General features: G+C 47.3%; 1 protein-coding gene across 4 annotated transcripts in view; it reads right to left on the reverse strand.

Moving 5' to 3' along the window:
• UBN2 (ubinuclein 2) overlaps positions 1 to 20,643 on the reverse strand; it is a 645,107-nt gene that overhangs the window by 324,252 nt on the left and 300,212 nt on the right. For all 4 annotated transcript variants that reach the window (XM_085601178.1, XM_085601176.1, XM_085601177.1 and 1 more), the window contains one exon: positions 13,464 to 13,593. In XM_085601178.1, coding sequence (XP_085457304.1) covers positions 13,464 to 13,593 — 130 coding nt within the window. The remainder of the gene's footprint in view (positions 1 to 13,463; positions 13,594 to 20,643) is intronic.

The raw sequence follows: 20,643 nt of genomic DNA on the forward strand, positions 1-20,643 counted from the left end.
ACAGTTAACTGAACATGCTCCTGTCCCACTATGAACCACAAGTAGAATCGGAGAGCCTATAGGACGGTTATAGGGGAACAGGCATCCTGCTGGTCTAACAGGACAACATCCAGTCTCCTGGATCAAGAGCAGCTAAGACCCGGGCCAGTGTAAGCATTTTTAATTGTTCCTTCTGTTGAAAGGGTGTAGGGATAAAATGCAACAAAGGCCTCAGTCCTTACCGGGTGACCAGAAAGTAGTGTAACAACTAGCACAGGCACCCTCTTGATATCCTCTTTAGCCAAAATGGCTAGCATGGATACGTTAAAGATACTTCTAAAGCGCACGTACACCATACGGTTTCATGGTGCTGGAGTCTTGGGGAACTACCGCAAAGTGATTAATTCATACGCCTGGCGGAACAGCCAGGTATTTAGAAGTTACCTGAATTTAGAATAAGATGTCAACGATCTGATATCCAGAGGGAGAGAGTTCCAAAATTGAGGTGCCAAGACCGGGAATCTGAGCCCCTCCAGTTTCTTGCGTTTAAAAAATGGAATAGTCAGAAAATTAAAATGGGGAGACCGGAGATCCAGAGAAGGAAGGAATTGTTGTACCCGAGACGATACAAACAGGCATTTCCCATGATGTGCTTTAAAGGCGATACATCCCAGCTTAAATGCGCGGCGTTCGACTACCGGGAGCCAGTGTAGTCTTTTCATCAATGGGGTGACATGGTGCAATTTGGGCGGATGGTAGATTAACCTGGCAGCCTGATTTTGCACCAGTTGTAGTCTTTATGATTGGTATGCTGGTATACTAAAGTAGAGTGAGATGGCGTAGTCAATATGAGAAATGATTAAGGCCAATACTACTTGGGTCAGGGCTTCAGTTGTAAGAAATCTGCTAACCTTCCTGATGTTGCGTAGCTGAAAAAAACCGGAAGAAACCACTGTCACAATCTGGGATTTCATAGACCGGTCACTGTCAATTGTGATTCCCAGACCTTTGGGAGAACTGGAAGGGAAGGGAGGGTTTTCCAGTTCAGTTGGCCAGAAGTTAGCATTACAGGTGTTTGATGGCCTACCGATTAGGATCAGTTCTGTTTTATCTGGGTTTAGTTACAGGTGGTTAAGGGGGGGGGAGTAATTATAGGTGAAAAAGGTGCAGTCAAAGGGTGGAACCCGGTGGCACCCCACATATCAATTTAACCCTAGGGGAGGAGAAATGGGCGAGGCTTACAGCTATCCTCTACAGCACGATCCTCTACAAAGGATAAGAGCCACTTAAGAGCCAGGCCTTGTATCCCAGGGTTAGAGATACGGTCAGCCACAAGAAGCAAGTATTCAAGTAAGTGACTGTTAGTTCCGTCCACCTGTGACAGTGAAGAGTATGGGCCCAGGGCCTTGGATCCTTTGCTGCAGAGGACAAACGAGCAATCTGCTCCTGAACAAACAAGCCTAGAGGCCTACCACCAGCGAGGAAGAGTAGAATGCCCCGCATTGCTGCCAATCAGACCCCGGACGTGTGGCGAATGCTGTGCATGGGGAGAGGGGCTGGGTGCAACAATCTGGGCCCTTGGCTAGAGCTGTTGCTAGACACCTGTACATGGGTGAGACCTGAGGGTACCCCCTCCCCCGCCCCCCCCCCCTTCCCGGCACGCACAGCTGAGCTACCATCAGTGCCCTCCACAGGTGATGGTGACTTGGGAGCAAAGCACCATCACAGATTTCCTTATTTGTGCACTATCTAGAGGGTCGCCTCAGACAAACTGTACGGGGTCAAGGCGGTAAGAATTAACCTGGGGGCAGGAGAGCAGTGACTTCATCCTACACGATACCAGCCTCTCCACCAGAGTTCTATTATAACCACAGATGGGCAGCAAGAGGGGGAAGCAACCAGATCCAACTGCATCAGGGAGATCTGAACATACCGAGCAGGTTACCACATCTCGTTACCTGACCCAGACTGCATTCCGCCAACAGCCATGGGAGACCCTCCAGACAAACTAGATCTTATCCTGCAGGACGTCCCAGAGTCCAGAAAGGAGATTGAGCAGTAAATGGAACATGCCGACGATGGGCTTCACGCTCTTGAAGGCCCATCACAACAAAACAGACGATTGTAAAAAACAAAATGCTCCTCACAGAAATAATACCACAACATAAAGCCCACGCAGAACAAATAGAACAACTGAGACACCAGGTGTCCAGCCTGCAAGATAGGGTGGAAGATGCAGAGGGCCGTTCAAGACGGAACAATGCAAGAAGAATGGGGATGCCACAACGGTCCAAAGGTACAAACTCCAACACAAATTGTCGAACAGTGGCTCCGGAACGCGATCACCCCGGAGGACCTAACTGAAGCCTTTAGCATGGAAAGGGCGCACAGTGTCCCTACAAGACCACCGATGGCTGGTGCACCACACAGACCAATCTTAGCATGAATACTTAATTAGAAGGACAGGGACACTTACTTAGAGCTGCCAGAGAGAAGGCCCCAATCCAAATCTCGTTGTACCTGGACTTCACGATGGTGGTCTAGCGCCAAAGAGCCTCCTTCCAGGAGGTCAAAAAGACGCCCCGAGCTCACAATCTCAAATATGCCCTCCTATTCCCGGCCCGATTAAAAGTGATATACGAACTGAAAACTTATTTTTGAACATCCAGAGGAAGCTGCAGAATGGACGGAGGTCACACTAGCACCGGGAGCATTGCTGGAGTCTTCATGGACCTCCAAGCAGAGCTCACCAAAGATTTGCAAAGGCCACGTAAAGAAGGATCAGGATGCAGAAGGCAGCCTGGATCAGACAAGAAGACAAGCCCATCTCCAGAACAAGTAATGGAAAGTCAAAAAAATCGGCACTACTGGCAGCAGCCGCACTGGACAACCAGGATACCCCCTCTCTAGCTGAATCGCACAAATCCTCTGAAGATACCAACTTGCAATTGGACTCTGAACAGTATGGCTCTTTTTCCCTCCATTACCCCACAACTGGTAAACAATTACTTGGGTTGAGCACCTTGATCTGATATCAGTCTTGCTTTGGTCAAAGCCCTAAGGCTGATGAGACACTGAACTACCTATACCCTTTGGTCTCGCAGTCTATTCACAATAATATGACAGGCCTGTGCCCGGCCAGCTGTAAACTCAGCTGTTTGAACTGTTTATAAAACCACAGTAGATGATTATACTCATCCCCCCCCCCCCCCCCCATTACAATTGCAACAAACTTCATGTTGTATTATGATCAAATTTGCTGTATAGTTTGGTCCACCGTAGTTTATCAGAGAGACCTTGTATTGGGTAATGTTCTGTTGGCTCATTCCTAGGTAAGTTCACCATGTATGACAGTCGTCAAGGAGTGGCAAGCGGTATGACAACATACACAAATGTATGGCTACATTAGGGAAATATACGATAACCTGGAATGTTAGAAGAATGGGATCTGTACACAAGCGTCACAGAATACATGTCCAGCTGAATAGGAGAAAGGCACATATTGTTCTAATGCAGGAAACACACCTCACTTACTCAGAGGCCATTACGCTGGGGGAAAATGGAGGGGTCAAATATACCACACAACATACTCTGCATTTGCGAGGGGAGCAGCTATATGGGTCAGAAATGGCACTCCATTTGTTGCATTAGATCACAGAGTGGATGTAAACTGTAGATATGTGCTGATCCATGGTACACTGGATGGTGTGCATATAGTGATTGGCAGCATATACACCCCAAACACAGACCAGGATAAGTTTCTGGGTACCCTGAACATGATCCTAGCTGATTGGGTAGACTACCCCTGGCTTTTTGGGAGGGGATTACAATACAGTCCTTGATATGGACCTTGACCGCTCTCATCCACCATTGCAGGAGCAGGCGCTAAGAAACAAGTAGCCTTCCTACACGAATGGGCAAAGGGATGGACACTAACAGACGCCTGGCGCTTTAAAAATCAGAACGTCCGAGAATATTAATTTTATTCTCCCCCACATATGCTACATAAAAGAATAGACAGGATATTTTGCTCTTAACCCCTGGTGGCACAAATCGCCCACACCACATATCTCGGGAAAACACTGTCGGCCCATAATCCACTGAAAAGAACGTTCTCTTGGGGGAAAATCCCTACTCCAATTCCAATTTGGAGACTGCAACCCCAATCCCTTGAAGACCCTGTGTTTCGTGAAACTCTAGTCCCAACCATCTCCAACTACTCCTCCGAAAAGGCAGACACGGCAACATCACGAAAAATAGAATGGGAAGCATTAAAGACAGTTATTGGAGGGGTAGCTATCAGCACAATAGTGGGATCCCGACAAATGATTAACAAAGTTAAATGAAATAGAAAACTTGGCAGGTTAGAAACTATAGCAATAACTGATACCTTAAAGGAAGCGGATCTCCAGGAGGCCCGCATCACACATGCAGGACTCTTGGAGCGATTATGGGTTATAGATCACCATGCATATTTACAAGGATAACATGCTGAGGCAGATAAGTCTGGCTCTCTTCTGCCCAGGATATTAGGGATGACCCATTCTCCACCCCCCATACAAGAGATTAACACGTTTGATGGAAACACGGCACGTACGCAATCAGACAAACACTGCATTCAGGAAATACTACGAAACATTGTACACATCACCTAGCGAGCCCGAACAAGAGGCAGTTGAGGCGTTCATAGATGGGCTTGTATTTACCCAACTGTTAGATGAGCATTAAAAAGTGTTGGCAGAACCCATCTCGAAATCGGAAATTAAAGAAGCAGTTGAAGAATTGCCAAGGAATAAAACCATGGTGTTGGATGGCCTCCGTGGAATTTTATGAGACATTCTCGTCAGCAATGGTCCCACAGTTGGAGCGCCTATACCAGGAAGTACTAGCCACTAGGTCTCTCCCTCCTACCACACGACAAGCATTGGTCACATCACTCCCGAAGCCAGGAAGGAACCCGGCAGACATGTCTGGATACCGACCTCCCTCTTTACTTAACACCGAATATAAAATATTAAGTAAGATTCTATCCCGCCTACAACTAATACTTGCCAATATTAATACACAGACAAATGCGGTTTTGTGCCTGGCCGTAGTATCTCCCTCAATATAAGGCGTTTATATCATGTACTGACCTCCACAGCAGCAGACTGCGCAGGGGCTGTTTGCATTTCCCTAGACCTGAAACAAGCCTTTGACACACTAAGTTGGAAACATATGCTAGCCGCTCTTGCAAAGTTTGGGATCCCGAGGGAATTTCTGAGATGGGTTAGCTTACTATACACAGCACCTACTGCGAGAGCCCGAACGGGACCCCATATATCACAGACTTATCTGGTAGTACGTGGCACATGGCAGGGATGCTTGCTATCACCACATTTGTTTGTTTTAGCACTCAAACCCTTAGCCCAGTGGTTCCCAAACTTTTTTGACCCGTGGCTCACTTGATCTATTGGCCACTCTCCGCGGCTCCCCATTATGTCATTTTATTTTACGGGTGGCGGGGATGTAAGCTCGGCCTTTGGAGTACTTCAATTTTTCTCCTCTTTTGTCTGGTGGTTGGTCGCTTGCTTACTAAGACATCCAATGGTTGTTCAAAAAACAAATGGTTGTTCTGCATCACAGACAGACTGTGCTAAAGTGGCATGTACACAAAATCCCCAACAGTAAATAAACGAGCCCTTAGGGTTGCCACCTGACCGGTTTTCTACCAGCACCACTGACAATTTCAAGTCCCAAAATAAATAACTCCACCCAAAGCTGGTATTTTTATAGCCCTTATGATCTGTACATGCTTCAAACAGCAAATATAATTTGAGATCTCTTTTAAATGTATTCTAGAGCTGTTTTGATAAGTGACTAATAACTGAAGTAAGCACCTTCATGAAAAGTGTTGCTGTCTGTTGAGTCCTGTAGCTGACACTGGAGCAGGCCTTGGTCATGAACATTCCCAGTGTGAAAACAGTGGAACCATCAGTGCTGTGAACTCCCCTCCAAACGGACTCGTGCGGACTCGGGAGTCGCACATGTAACTATATTTTAGTATAGATGAGTAGGTGTTTATGAGCACATGTGTTCTACCACGTTCCAAAAGTTTTACAGAGTGGTGAGTATTTGAAAGAGTGGGGAGGGAGCGTAAGAAGATTGTTGTCTTAATTTTTTAACATAAGCCAACTGAGGAAGCAGTATTTTGTTTGTATTGGAAGGAAAAGTTATAATGCACACAACATAGTTCTCCAGTCATCTCAAACACCCCCATACCTTCACAAACACTCACAGCTGAGCGTTCTAAAACCCCAATGGTTTTGGTTAGGAAAATATCTCTAATTTCTCAGCCATGCCAGCTCAGGGCTTCTCGAAGCGCTCTTAGCTTCCAAGTGCAACAGAGAAGCAGCTGCAAGGGCTTGGAAATATTACCCAGATATCTCAAATTATAATGGTTTTCGCACGCAAATAAAAAATAATATACAGTGCACATGGGATGTACTTCCCTATCTGCTACGCACCACCATAATTTTAGTTTATTTTATTGTTGAGCTGATTACTGGATCCAGACGATAGAAAATGGATGCTATTCTCAGGGAGCAGGGGGTTAATTAATATTTAATTGTGTGTTTCTTTCTTGGCAGAAACTGGCAGGTCCAGTGCTCGGTTTCAAGGGGGGGGGGGCTTCATGCTATGAACCTGAATGAACCACACTGCCCTCAGTGATCTGCAAATCTGCAGCACACATGAATAGGATATCATCATGTGTATTCAGTGGAAGGTTTCATTAGAATTTGCAACTGAGCCCCTCTTCCAAAGCTTCTCTTTTCTTGCATTCAACATTCTTTGCACACAAGTCACCTTCGCTAACTGGATGTCTTCCGATACACACGAAGGACACGTCGTGGGCGTGAAGGGGCAATGAAGACATTAGCTTTGCTGGTAAATATATCAAACAATCTCACTTTTATAATGGATTACCCGATTTTCCTGGTAGACACCATTACTAGAGTCACTGCAGAGCACGAGCAGCAATAACGCTCAGCATCATGTCATGATTGTTTGCGCCTGCCCTGAAACACATCATAGGCTGGTCCAAAACATTCCAGAGCTGACACAAGGTGCGGCCTCCGAAACTCCCTCGCAAGACAAGGTTTACTCGGGCCGCATGTGCACATTTCAAATATGCAACTAACCTGTTTTAGAACTGAGGCGTACTTCCAGAAAGCTTGCTACCTTTCACACGTCCCACAGAAGTGCACGGCGCTCCTGGCAAGTCCTTGTGACTCACCAGGGAGCCACGGCGCACAGTTTGGGAACCGCTGCCTTAGCCATTAGGCTTCACACTGTGGCTATAGAGAAGAGTATCAAGATCAGAAACACCACCCATATTCTCTCATCATATGCAGATGATATTATTCTCCATTTACACAGCCTGCAGGGTGACCTAGATCCCATCCCAAGTACATTTGTTCAGTTCCAAAGCCTCAAAGGTCTTGCGATTAATGAAACTAAATCGTACGCCTATTACTTCAATGACACGGTACGTGTAGAGCCAATCCACTTCGGCCCCTGGACATTCCCAGTTGCACCCACTACTTTTAAATAACACTGTATACAAATGTACAGGGGGACGCAAGAACTACTGGACGGCAACCCGTTACGAGCAACCAAGGCACATTTTGGACCTCACTCCCACTTTCGGTGGCGGGGAGAGTTGCCATTTCAAAAATGGTTATGCTCCCACGATTGCTTGATTTGGTTTGACAAATCTACCTGTAATAGTCCCAACAGCCACCTTTAAGACCCTGAACACGCATTTATTATAATATGGGGCGGGGTCACAGGAGAGTGGGGCTCTCGAAAATTCAGCTGAGCACGGACCGGGGAGGTTTGGGAGTCCCGGACTTTAAGGCATACTGCTATGCAAGCCAACTTCAATGGCTATCATACTGGGTGGCAGGTCATAACCTCCATGAAATAGGGATGTCGCAACAGACCCTAGATCAGGGGTCTCTCCACACCTTTTTATTTCCGGGAATTAGGACTCCAACAGCAGCTCCCCATTAGTTAAAAATACCCCTTACATATTGGAAAAAAGCACTGCGATATACCAATGGGTTACCCCCTACGCCCCCAACATTCCATTACTGGGGATCCCCACACCAACAAGCATAATCACAGCTAGAATGGCCAGATGGACTTGAGAAGGAGTGAACACGTGAGAATGCTGTTCACTGACAAGGTGTTGGTAGACCATGAGAACTTTGCTAGAGCACAAGGAGTACCGAACTCCCTTTACATACTACATACAAGTGTCAGCTTATATATAAGGCGGTATTGGGTTCCAGGCAGATTCCCCCACACATACAACTTAAGTACACACTACATCTTATGGGTAATGGAAGGCATTAAACCTGATGGCTCTATAAGGGAATCCGATCCCACGCATCCATCTCACTAGAGGCGCTCAGAGTTAAATGGAGAGCTGATGTTGAGAGAGAAATTACTGACAAAGAATGGGATATTATTATGGAATACCCCAAAAAGTATCTTGCAACACTAAATTCAAACTTATCTAACACATGATATTGCATTGGGCCCATCTCACACTATGCCGTTTAAAAAATATGTACCCGGGTGCAGCAGATAAATGTCCCCTATGCTTAACACAGTCAGCGGACCTGCTTCGTATGTTATTGGCCTGTCCTAGACTGGCCCCCTTCTGAGCACTTGCGATGAATGTCCTAGGAACTGCCACAAACACAGCAGTGGGAGACAAGGTAGAATACTGCCCGTTAGAGCTGCGCCGTAAACGGAATAAACTAACAGTACAATCCCGATTTGCTAATTTAGTCCTGATACTTGCAAAACATTCAATCACTATGCAGTGGAAATCCCCATTGCCCCCTGCATTACTTACCAGGCACGGGGTACTAGTCAGATGGGGAAGAGCCGAAAGTATGGAAATAAGGCGGGAGGAAGTAAGGGGCCTACAAAAGTCCCCAATTGCTTTAGAATAGGACGCAATGCTCTAACTCTTTATAGCTGCTGAATATACTGCATTAAGACATAAGGGTTCATAGAACAACCTAGACTTATAAAAGTAGACATCAAAACAGATCCCCCTCAGGCGCTAACAAACCAGACACATGTACTGCTATACAACACTCAGATGGAAGATATTTGAGAACTGGGACTAAACAGTTTGCTAGCCCATGGGAAGATAGGAGTCAGAGGGAGGGTACGAGTGGGAATGTTTGGGTTTCAAAGTTACAGGGAGGTGGGAGGATTATGTTAAATTGACACAGAATGATTGTAAATACCAGTAACACAGATGCAGCTAATGCGAATTATACTGCGATCACGGTAGTTCCTAGTGGGTCTACGGCCAAGTACAGTCATATGTTTGTTAAGTTGAACACTTTCTAAACACGGGCTGTAACTCCTATATGTGTTCGGTAATAATTGGACTGCAGAAATACTAGATTCTTAAATGTGAAAATCAATAAAATGTGTTTTTCCCAAAAAAAAAAAAAAAAAAGGATTTGGGGCTTGGAGTTTGTCATTACAAACTCCACAGCACCATAATGTTTCTACTACGAACTTGGAAGTTTGGTATTAATCTTCTCAGCACATTAAACCCACAGTGATGCCGTGTGGGATTTAATTAAAAATGCACTCTCAGGCCATCTTAGAGATGCCTCCGTTAAAAACAACCAGCCTCTGGTGGGTTCCCTGACTGGTACACACCAGCCTGCCACCACAAGACATGTTTCTGGACCCCTGGGGTGGGAGCCATCGCACCCTGAGCCCATAAACAAAGCCTTTCCTGGGCAGAGGTGGTCACATCTCCCCCAGGTCAGGAAGAACCATCTGTGGCAGGTGAGCTTCAAAGCTCTTGCAGCCTTTGTAATGTAACCACCAACCTCTCCAGCTACCAGGAGCAGGCCCCTCCTATTCGGCAGGAAGACAGGCAGGAAAAATTAGAGCAGCCCAGAAGGTGTGCCCACCTCAGCCAATCCCACCCCTGGGGGGGGGAGGGGGGGGGGGGGAGCGAGGTGAAGCCCACTCTTCAGTCCCCGCCATCCTGCACATAGCAGGCACTCTCCAATCAGGGATTGTGCCCACTCCCCCACGTGGGGGGAGCATACCAAGGGTGTAGTCACCCTAAGTAGTCACCCTAAGGACAGTAGACATTGGCTACGGACCTCAAGACCCCTAAAACGCCCCCTAAATACTGTATTTAGGGTGCAGCCCTGAACCAAAAATGCAGATTTCTGCAACCTACGAATAAGGACGAAAGACTATGTCCAGCAAAGGAGACTACGGAGAAGAACTGACTTGGCGACAGCCCTACCAGCTTGTCTGTTTTATCCAGGGATGCTGTGCCAAAGGTCGCCTTGTCCTGCAGCCAGCGACCTCCAGAACCCCTAGGAGGACTGACTGCCTTCAACAAAGACCGGATCTCCTGTGAAAAGCAACAGCGACTGGCCCTGTAAGGTGAAATCCGACCACAAAAGACACCCCTGCACCCAGCTGCCCTGCGCCATGGAGAAGAGAAACCGAGGTGCATCTACGTCCCAGAGCCCTCCAACTTACCTGCCCAGCTGTTCCTCCTGGAAGTCTTCCTGGACCGAGCCTCCAGCCAAAATCCAAAACCAACAATTCCACTCGGGCACTCGACACCAAAACAGCACCCTTTGCCCTGAGCATAACACCAGGAGGTTTGCTCCCACAACCTTGTGGCCTGCTCATGATAAAAATGGGCCTCAGCACTCTGCACATGACCGCCCTGGTGCCGCTGAGGGTGGTCTGAGAGTGCATCCTCGCCCCTGTGGGAACCCTGGTTCTAACCCCAGAATACAAACTCCCACAAAACAAGTACTTAACTGTAAACCGACTGCTTTTCTTTGAAAATTCTCGAAAGTGTAGAGTTAGTTTGTATGAAAACTTGAAAGAATTGCAAATGTACCAAAGGTGAATTACTTACCTTTTGTCTAGGAAATGTCTGGGTGTGATATCTAGGCATATCACACTGAATAGCAAAAGTAACTTAAAAAGTAATCCAAGAAGTAACGAATATTGTAATCTACAAGTTCTGATTATTGACTTACCTGTAAATCAACCAGCTGCATTTGAACCTGCATTCAACTGTAATTAATTGCTTAAGTATTGCAAAGTATTATTTCACTCACCTGCACCAGGCCTCGCTTGGTTCTAGAAAAAAAATAACTAAATATTTTTATACAAACAAATTGGTCTGAGTTCAGTCTTTAAGTGTGTTACATCATTACTTGCCTGAGTTTGTACAATAAATTCTGAACACTACCCTCTGATAAAGCCTTACTGCTCACCCACACTACCACAACTAGAGAGTAATGCGCTATCTACTTTTACCTCTGCCTACCTTTGGGGTTCCACTTGACCGTGCACTATACTTCATTTTGGTACAGTATATACAGAGCCAGCTTCCTACACATAACCCTTAGGAGCAATTTGCAGGACCAACCCGTCTGATGTTTTGGCATGCCAATCCAGTTAGAATCGTCGGATCCTGCCTCCCACCGGATGGCTGGGCTCCATTAAGGGCACACTAAAGAGGTTTGGCAGATTGGGTTCCAGGGTGGGTAGTGGACTGGGCGGCCAGTTGACCTTACTGCGGGGGCAGTGTGCACCACAGACTCAATCGCAAAACTGCTGGGACACCTTGTTGAGGTCAGACTGGCTGGCAGTATGGGACATCTCTGTCGAAGCCATGAAAGAAGTGATTAGGTTGATGCAGTTGGTGAGGAGAGGTAGATAAGCCCAGGGAACATGTAGGGGCCCTACTTTCCTTGAATCGCTCAAAAGCGGAATCTACATTGACCCCAATCAGGTGAGTCCCGTCAAAGGTCATGTCCATGAGGGACAACTGGCAATCACCTGAACCACCGGGTGACTGCAGCCAAGTATAACGGCAAATGGTGACACAGGTGCCAATGGCCCACTTGATGGAATGAGTGGTGTTGAAAGCACAACAAATTATGAGAACTTGGCTGCGTTATGACTCATGTGTAACCTGGGCAAGGAAAGGTTGGTGATCATCAGGAACACCTGGGAGGACTAGAGCAATCCCAAAGGGAGTGAGAACAGCGCCCTAGCAGGTAGGTGGCATTACAGATCGAAGTGCCATGCAGGTGGATGAGAAGACCCACTTTTCAAACTTCTCCACCCATTCTGATGCCCTATGACGTAGGTCGCCCGGAGGGCAGTGGCGATGTGCAATCTGGCAGCTGACCAGGTGTGGCCAGAGCAAGGTGTGGCCCTCAACAAGGTATCCGTAAGAGCCTTGTTAAAAGGTCGAAGGGCCTCAGTGGATGTTTGCACTGGTTGGACGACTACTGTCAGGATATTGGTTTAGACCTCCAAGGCGGGGAGCTGGAGCTCAAGGACTTCGGCCGCCCTATGTATCACCATGGCTAAGAAGCACTCTACTCAGTTTCAGGACCAGGTGGTTAAAGGAGCCCCGACTCAGGGGAAAGTATCAAGGCCACTAGCCTCCTGAAAATTGTCATAACAATTCTCCTGATGGTATGGCTGGCTAGCCTAATCTCCCACCTAGTAGTCATTGTCTGAAACTGTGCAGAATAGGGAATGCAGGCTGTACATTCATCTTTGTGAAGCAGCAGATCCAGTAGAGGGAGTGGGGTCTCTATGGTGGTAGAGTGCAGCCTAGCCGAGATTGAACTAGCACAGACTCTGCATCAGAGGACAATTGGGGCATATAGTTCCATGTGTGACGGCACGGAAAGAAAGGAACTTAGGTCAGCTCACAGAAGTGACGCCTATATAGTTTCCACACGTCATTTCCAGAGCAGAACAGCATCAGTGTGGAGCTGCACGACACCAGCTGGCGGTGGGCAGAGCTACTGCTGAAATGTTCCCGGATCCAGTCTGACACATGGGGAAAATTCAAAAGTTAAAAAAATCTGCAGATAAGTCTGTCAGAAATCAGCATGTTACAAAGTCCCACTGCATAACTGCATAGAAAATGAAGGTAAAATAAGACTGGCTCTGTAATGGAACAGAAAGGTTACCTGTACATGGCAGAGTCGTATCACACAGCTAAACTCCAAACCTAGACAGGAAGTGGCACCTACCTGCAATATGGCCGGGCCAACACCACTGATTCTTATCAAGAAGTCAAAGATCTACCATGCTCCCAGAAGGCAAAATCTCCTCACATACCCCTAAAAGCGCTTCTTCAGATGCCAAAAGTGTTGACAGGCTGTATTCTTCCTTACATGCTTGAGCCAAGCAAGTTAATGTTAAGCTCATACCAGACCCTAGAGACAGGATGTTGCCCTGGTTAGCTGACAGTGCTGTACATGCAATACTTATTAAGGGAGACTACTACACTGCAGGATGTGGCGTTTCTTACTTCCACATGCACATCAGCAATTTTGAGCCTGAACCTGAAGCAAGAATCCACCCTACAGAGATATGGTGTATCGTACCTGAACATTGAGGTGGAGTTTCTTCAGACGCTTAATCAGGGAATCCTTATTGCATGGGACAAAGGCCTCGATGTGGGAGTACACCCCGCTGCGGATACTGGGGCTCAGCTCCTGCAACTGAAGCTCTATGCTGGAGACAGAAAATATGCAGTAGTTTGTTAGAAATTCTCTTAAGCCATTTGCAGACTAATATCATTTGCTGCATCCTCCGAATCCTCTATTCAAACAAAAGGCAGCTGTAAGTCAACCCAAATGTTTTAGATTTGCCCACATAAGAAAACATTTCTGACCTACAATTAATAATTCTCTGTTCAGAGATCATGATCATAGAAAACTTCCTGCAAACCCAAGCAGAATTATTCGACCTGTCATAATATGAGGTTCCCATGACATAGAACCACACCCAAAAGCTCCAATGTTAACAACTGTGCATCCTTTTAGTAAAAAACAAGGTGGGGAGAATAAGTTGTATGTTTAGGTTCAGGTCAAATGACACCACCAAGGATAGAATGCAGACTTGCAGGTGAACACAAACTAAGACCTCAACATCATTCACCCAAGTTCATGGACTGTGACCCAGGACAGGAGACATGCCTCTGGACACCAAATAGTGCCCCTACACAGAAATAAAACACCCTTGTTCCCACCCCCCCCCCCCCCCACCCCCGAACATAGAAGCATCGCCAAAGACATGGGTCTTGCTGGAGCAAGGATAATAGGCTGTATCTACGTCTTTACTATGCTGTACAGCAAAGTGCATGCAGCATTGCTGAAAGACAGAAAAAAGTGCTATGATACAGCCAGCACTGGCAGCAACATTGTGCTTTTCCTTCAGGGGTTTGGGGGTCAAGTAACAATTACAAAGCAGGAGAGTATGGGAGGGATGGGACAAGCAGCAGCAACACAGCGGGAGGAAGATTGAAGGTTATCTACTTCTTTGTGAGCACTGACCTTTCGGTAAATACGGCATTACCAAGCATTGGCAAAGGCAAAAGGTTTTGTCTATGCGAAATCTATTGGCTTTGTCAATTTCTTTTTAACATGTTGCACAGCAGTTGACCTGCTTTGGAACATGGCTTGAAGTTTAAAAAAGAAAAAAGCTGTGATGTGGCCAGCATTATCCGCGTCATATCCCTTTAAAAAAAAAAAAAAAAAAAAAACTTTAAGCCATGGTGTAAAGCTGCTCAACTGCTGTGCAACATGTAAAAAAATAATAATTGACAAAGCCAATAGATTTCTCATAGGCGAAACAGATTGGTGGTGCGAAATGTTTATTTTTATTGTTGTTGCTTTCTAGACAGGGTCTGTAAACTCTGGTTGGTGTCATCTGGGCAGTGAGAAATCGCTTTCAGATCAGTACCGATTGCGCCAACGACCAAGGTTAGTCACCTTTGTGAAGAGCGTGTAATCCAATTGAGGCGTGATTTATGCCAGGCATGGTCTGGGATGGGATGGGGTTCCACTGCAACGCCTCAGTACATGCATAAAAACGTAAACATGCACAACAGCGCTGCCAAAAGTCAAGGGCAAAGTCGAACTACCCTCTGTTTTGCCACAGCCTCGGTCTGAAAATTTTCTTATGAACATTTTTCAATAAAAGTGCAGTCCCAAGATATGTTATTTCTAGATTTTTGCTTTTAAATAGATTTTATTTGGCATCGATGTGAGTAAATATATTTAGCTTTTTTGACTAGCTGCCCTGTGAACAGGGACTGATGTGGAATACATAGAGGGGGTGGAATGCATGGAGCATCTGTACAGGCGATGCTGCGCTTTGAATTTATATGCATGAAGGGGGTGGGGGAGGGAGGTGAGTTGAGGGGAGTAATAAAAAAAAAAAAAAAACTACCACCAGAAGCATGCAGCTCCAGTGAGTGAAAAGAGAATGACCACCTAAAGCAGTACTTGGTCCGGACTCCACAGTACGACGACGGAGGAGAGGATGCTCTGACCAGCAAGGAGCAACGTTGGAGCCAGCCAATAGTAAGTTAAGGTAAGTAAGGGACGGGGTCTAAGTCACTTTCAAGCTTATTTTTTTTTAAAATACAAGAATAAATTAGCAAGCACTGTGCAGGTGAAACCTAAAAATATAGCCTTGTAAGTGTGCATGTGAGGATTGGAAACACAGGAGTTCAAACAGACGGAACGAATAGTTATAGTTTACCTATCGGTGTAGTTTTGCAGCTTGAAGATCTTACTGGATTCACTAGGCTGTGCATTAATCCGCGGTCTGGTGGTTGGGTCCGGAATCGTAGTCTTTCTTCTCTCTCTCTCTTTTTTTTTTTTGTAGCCCAGGGGGGGCGTCGACGTCCCACCATTTGGTGTACCTCTCGTGACATCGGCACGCTTCCTGCGGAAGCTCCCACCTCGGGGCGCCATCTTCGGATTCTTTTTTCGGTTTCGAATCCTAGGCAAATGTTTTTTTTCCTTCTTCTTAATCATATCTTTTTACACGCTTCTTTTAAGTCTCTTCTTGTTCTCTATTCTCTGTCTTTCCACCTTCTGCTCCAGCCTCATCTTTCTGGCGGAGGTGGGTGGGTTCGCTATTGAATCCAGAAAGATCTTCAAGCTGCAAAACTACACCGACAGGTAAGAAACTATTCGTTTTGCAGCATGAATCTTTCTGGATTCACTATGCTGTGCATAGACTTTGTAGCGGTTTGTCATCTTTGTGGCGGCTGGGTGGAAGATGAGCATTGGTCGTTGAACATATGTTGAAGCACCTTCTGTCCTACTTGTGCTTCCTTGTTCATTTGTATATCCACGCAGTAGTGCTTAGTGAATGTGTGCACTGAATCCCATGTTGCCGCCAGGCATATGTCTTGAATGGGTGTGTTAGCCAGAAAAGCAATTGTTGCTCCTTTCTTCCTTGTGGAGTGGGCCCGTGCCCCTTCCGATAGCTCTTGCCCTGCCTGTTTGTGGCACAATTGTATCGTCAGTGCGATCCAGTGAGCGATGGTGCTTTTTGTTACTGGTCTACCCAGGAAGCTGGTTGCTAAGGACACAAAAAACTGCTTCGTTTTCCTGTGCTCCTTGGTTCTCTCGATGTAGTGCATCACCGCCCTTCTCGCGTCTAGAGTGTGCAGTGCCCTTTCTGCGCTGGTGACTGGGTTCTGAAAGAAGCCCGGTATTTGAATTGTCTGGTTCATATGGAATGCCGACACCACCTTCGGCATGAAGTGTGGGTCCGTTCTCATTACGACCCTGTCCTTGTGTATTTGGATGTAAGGTTCTTGCAGTGTTAGTGCTTGTAGCTCGCTTACTCTGCGCAGCGAGGTTATTGCCACCAGAAAAGCTGTCTTCATTGTTAGCATTTGAAGTGAGGCCTTTTGGATGGGCTCAAAGGGTGCCTTCATAAGTTCCGTCAGGACTATGTTGAGGTTCCATGCCGGCGGCGGGATCCTCTTTGGTGGTGCTATCCTTTTCGCCCCTTCCAGGAATCTCTTTACTACTCGTGATGTAAAGAAACTTTCCCCGTCTCACCTCGTGTGTAAGCTACAATCGCTGCTAGGTGTACCCTTAGCGAGGATGAACATAGTTTAGCCCTTAGTAGGTGTGTGAGGTATCTCAGCACTGTTGATTCCTTTGTCAACTTGTTCTGCAGTTTCTTTTTGCTGCACCATTGTGTGAATCTCTTCCATTTCTCCCCATAGCATTTTCGTGTCGTTGGTCTCCTTGCCTCCCGGAGCACTCGCATGGTGCTTTGTGGTAGCTTAAGGTGTGCAAACTTTATGTCTTCAGGATCCATGCCGCTAGGCTGAGGCTCTCTGGCTCTGGGTGTAGAACTTCTCCGTTTTGCATGGAGTGTAAGTCCTTCCTTTTGGTGAACTTGTGGGGTGGCCCCTGTGCCATTTCCATTATTTGTGAGTACCAGGTCTGTCTTGCCCACTGTGGTGCTACTAGGATCAGTGTCATGTTGCTGGTCCTGCACTTGTTGAGTACCCTGGGTATCAGTGGTATTGGGGGAAAAGCGAAAGGCAAATGTCTTTGACCAGCTTATCCATAGGGCATTCCCCTGGGATTGTTTTTCTGGTTGCCTGGATGCGAAGTTTTGGCATTTTGCATTCAGGTGTGTTGCAAACAGGTCTATCGTCGGTGTACCCCACCTTCTGAATAGCCTTTGAGTTTCCTGTCCATTGAGCTCCCACTCGTGGGATGCTGAAGTCTGCCTGCTGAGCCAGTCTGCTTCCACATTGTCCTTCCCTGGTAGGTGTATGGCCAGTAGGTCTATTTTGAGTGGGGTGGCCCATCTCCAAATCTCCTGAGCCAGGTTGGATAGAGGGAACGATTGTGTTCCGCCCTGCTTATTGCTGTAGAACATCGTAGTCGTGTTGTCTGTTTGTATCAACACCTGTACAGTTTTTCTGGAAGGCCTTCAGGGCTAGGAATACGGTCTTCAATTCCAGGTAGTTGATGTGTCTGACCGCATCTGCTGGAGTCCACAGTCCCCTCACTCTGAGCTTGTTCATATGTGCTCCCCATCCTATCTGGGATGCGTCTGTGGTGATGGTCACTGTTGGGCTTGGTGGTGTTAAGGGCTTCCCTATTGTTATGTTCTCCCTGTTCCACCATGCTATCTCTTCTTGCAGTGTGTGCGTTACAACCACTAGATCCTCCCAACTTCCGGTTGCTTGTGACCATTGTTGTTGCAACCATTCCTGGAATGGTCTCATGTGCAGGCGTACATTGGGGACTAGGTGAATACATGATGCCATCATCCCCATGATCTTGCTTGCTGTCCTCACTGTCAGAGCTCACCCCTTCTGGTAGAGGCGCATCTCCCTCAGCTGGGGGATCACCGTTTTCTGTATGGTGTTTATCTGTGCCCCCAGGAAGATCTTCACCTGTTCTGGTTCCATTGAGGATTTTCCCCAGTGTATGGAGAATCCCAGCTTTGTTAGCGTCCTTGTGACCCGATGTGCGTGTTCCTCGCATCTTTCGCGAGAACTTGCTTTTATTAGCCAGTCGTCTAGATAAGGGTATACATGAATCCCTTCCCTCCGCAGGTACGCCGCCACTGCCGCAAGGCATTTTGTGAAAACCCTTGGTGCGGACTTTAGTCCGAATGCCATGGTTGTGAACTGGTAGTGATCTTTGTTGATGGTAAATCTTAACAGATGTTTGTGCCGCCTGTTCATTGGGATGTGCAGGTATGCATCTTTGAGATCCACGGTGGACATGAAGTCTCCGTCTCTCATCTGAGGGAGTACCTCTTGTAGGGACGTCATTTTGAATTTTTGTGAACTTATGTACTTGTTTAGGAACCGTAGATCCAGGATGGGTCTTAGTGTTTCGTCCACCTTTGGTACCAGGAAGTAGTTTGAGTACACTCCCTTGTTCCTTTCTTTGAATGGTACTGGTTCTATGGCCTCCTTTTGGAGTAGCTCTTGTGCTTCCTCTACGAGTTGCACTAGCTCCTGTTTTAAGTGTTCCCTTCTCTTTGGTTTCCTGTTCGGTGGTTTCCTTTCCAACTCTATGCAGTATCCAAACTGTATGATGTTGAGTATCCATTTGTCGGTTATCTTTTTCCATTCCTGAAGGAAACGTCTCAGCCTGCCGCCTACCGGTGTTGCATGCTCGTTGGCGTTTGGTCTGTGTAACCCTCTCTTGTTGAATTTTTGTGCTCTCCCCTCGGAAGGATCTTGTGGGTGAGCACGCTTCGCCGAGCGGAGTCACTTTGAGGCGGGTTGATCTCCCCCTCTTCGTCTTTGCCCTCGTCCGTTCCCTCTACTGCAAAAGGACTGGCCCCGAGGGTGGTACTGCCAATTTTGTTTCTGCTGCCCCTGCTGGCCGTGATTGTCGCCCTGGTGGCCCTGCTGGAATGTCTGGTGCGACGTTCCCGGCTGGTTTCCGCCCCGTCCGTATTGTCTCTGTGTCGGGGTACCTCTTCTCATCCCTCTGAATTGCAGGGCCCCCATGGACCTTGCGGTTTCGTTCTCCTTTTTGAGCTGGGTGAGTTTTTCATCCACCGGGGCTCCGAACAGCGTTTCCCCGTTGAAAGGGGTGTTCAGAATGTTATTCTGGACTGCCGTCTTGAAGCCTGAGATCCTGAGCCAGGCCTGCCTTCTTTCCGTTATCCCTATTGCCATCAGCCTGCTTGATGTTTCGGCTCCATCTAAGGCCGTTTTAAGGCAAGAATTTGCGATATTCTTCCCTTCCTCCACCAGGTGCAAGGCTCTTTGCTGGTATTGTTCGGGGAGGTGCTTGATTAGCTCCCCCATTTCGTTCCAATTTTGGTATTGGTGTCTGTTCAGTAGGGCATGAGTTCGCCATGCGCCAGTGCATTGCCGTGTTTCTCTCAATCTTCCTCCCAGTCAGGTCCATCCCCCTGCTTTCCTTGTCGGGTGGTGGCCCAGAAGTTGCCGGGACATTAGCCCTTTTCCTTGCAGTTGATGCAATGATGGAGTCCGCTGTGACAGATCCCTTGATGTAGGGAGGATCCTGTGAGGAGTGCTTATACTTCTTCTCCGTCCTAGGTGTGATGGATTTGCAGGTTGCTGGGTCCTTGAGCGCCTCCTTCCCCTGATTCATGACACTTTGGAGCATGGGGAGGAACTATCTCCTCGTTTGGATGGGGAGCAGTGTTTCCAGTAAAAAGTCTGCTTTCGGCTTTTCTTCCTCCAGCTTGACCCCAAAAGCTACAGCTGCGCTTTTGATGACCATATTGTAGGCCCCAATGTCATCTGGCGGCGAAGGCCTCGAAGGGTAAGTCTCTACAGGCTCTTCCGGGTTTTCGGCGTCTGGGTCCTGCCACTCCAGGTCCTGTGTCGTCGACGGCGCTGAGCCATATGATTGTTGGTCCTCATCTTCCTCTCCCTCATATTATAGGTCCTCTTCTTCTTCTCCCGGAGTTTGACAGTTCTTCGGCGTCGAACTCTTCCTGTTCCTCGACGTCTACGATGACAGACTGTGGTTTCGTGGGAATCGTAAATTTTTCATCGAACTCCTTTTTCCTTTGTAGGATGCTCTCCATTTCTGCCTCGAGCCTCCTCTTCTTTTCCAGCTCTGAGGCCTGTTCGGCGTCGAGCGCGGGTCTTTTTGCCAGAGCCGGCGTCGACGCAACCTTTTCCTTCAAAGTCGAGCGCCCCAGTTCTTGGCCTTGCTTAGACGACCTTGGCTTTTCGCCGGTCTTCGCCACCTGGGAGTCCTTTTCGAAGGATCCGCCGGGCCTTTCGTCCTT

The sequence above is a fragment of the Triturus cristatus genome, chromosome 4_2 (assembly GCF_964204655.1).
Source record: "Triturus cristatus chromosome 4_2, aTriCri1.1, whole genome shotgun sequence".
Classification (NCBI taxonomy): domain Eukaryota; kingdom Metazoa; phylum Chordata; class Amphibia; order Caudata; family Salamandridae; genus Triturus; species Triturus cristatus.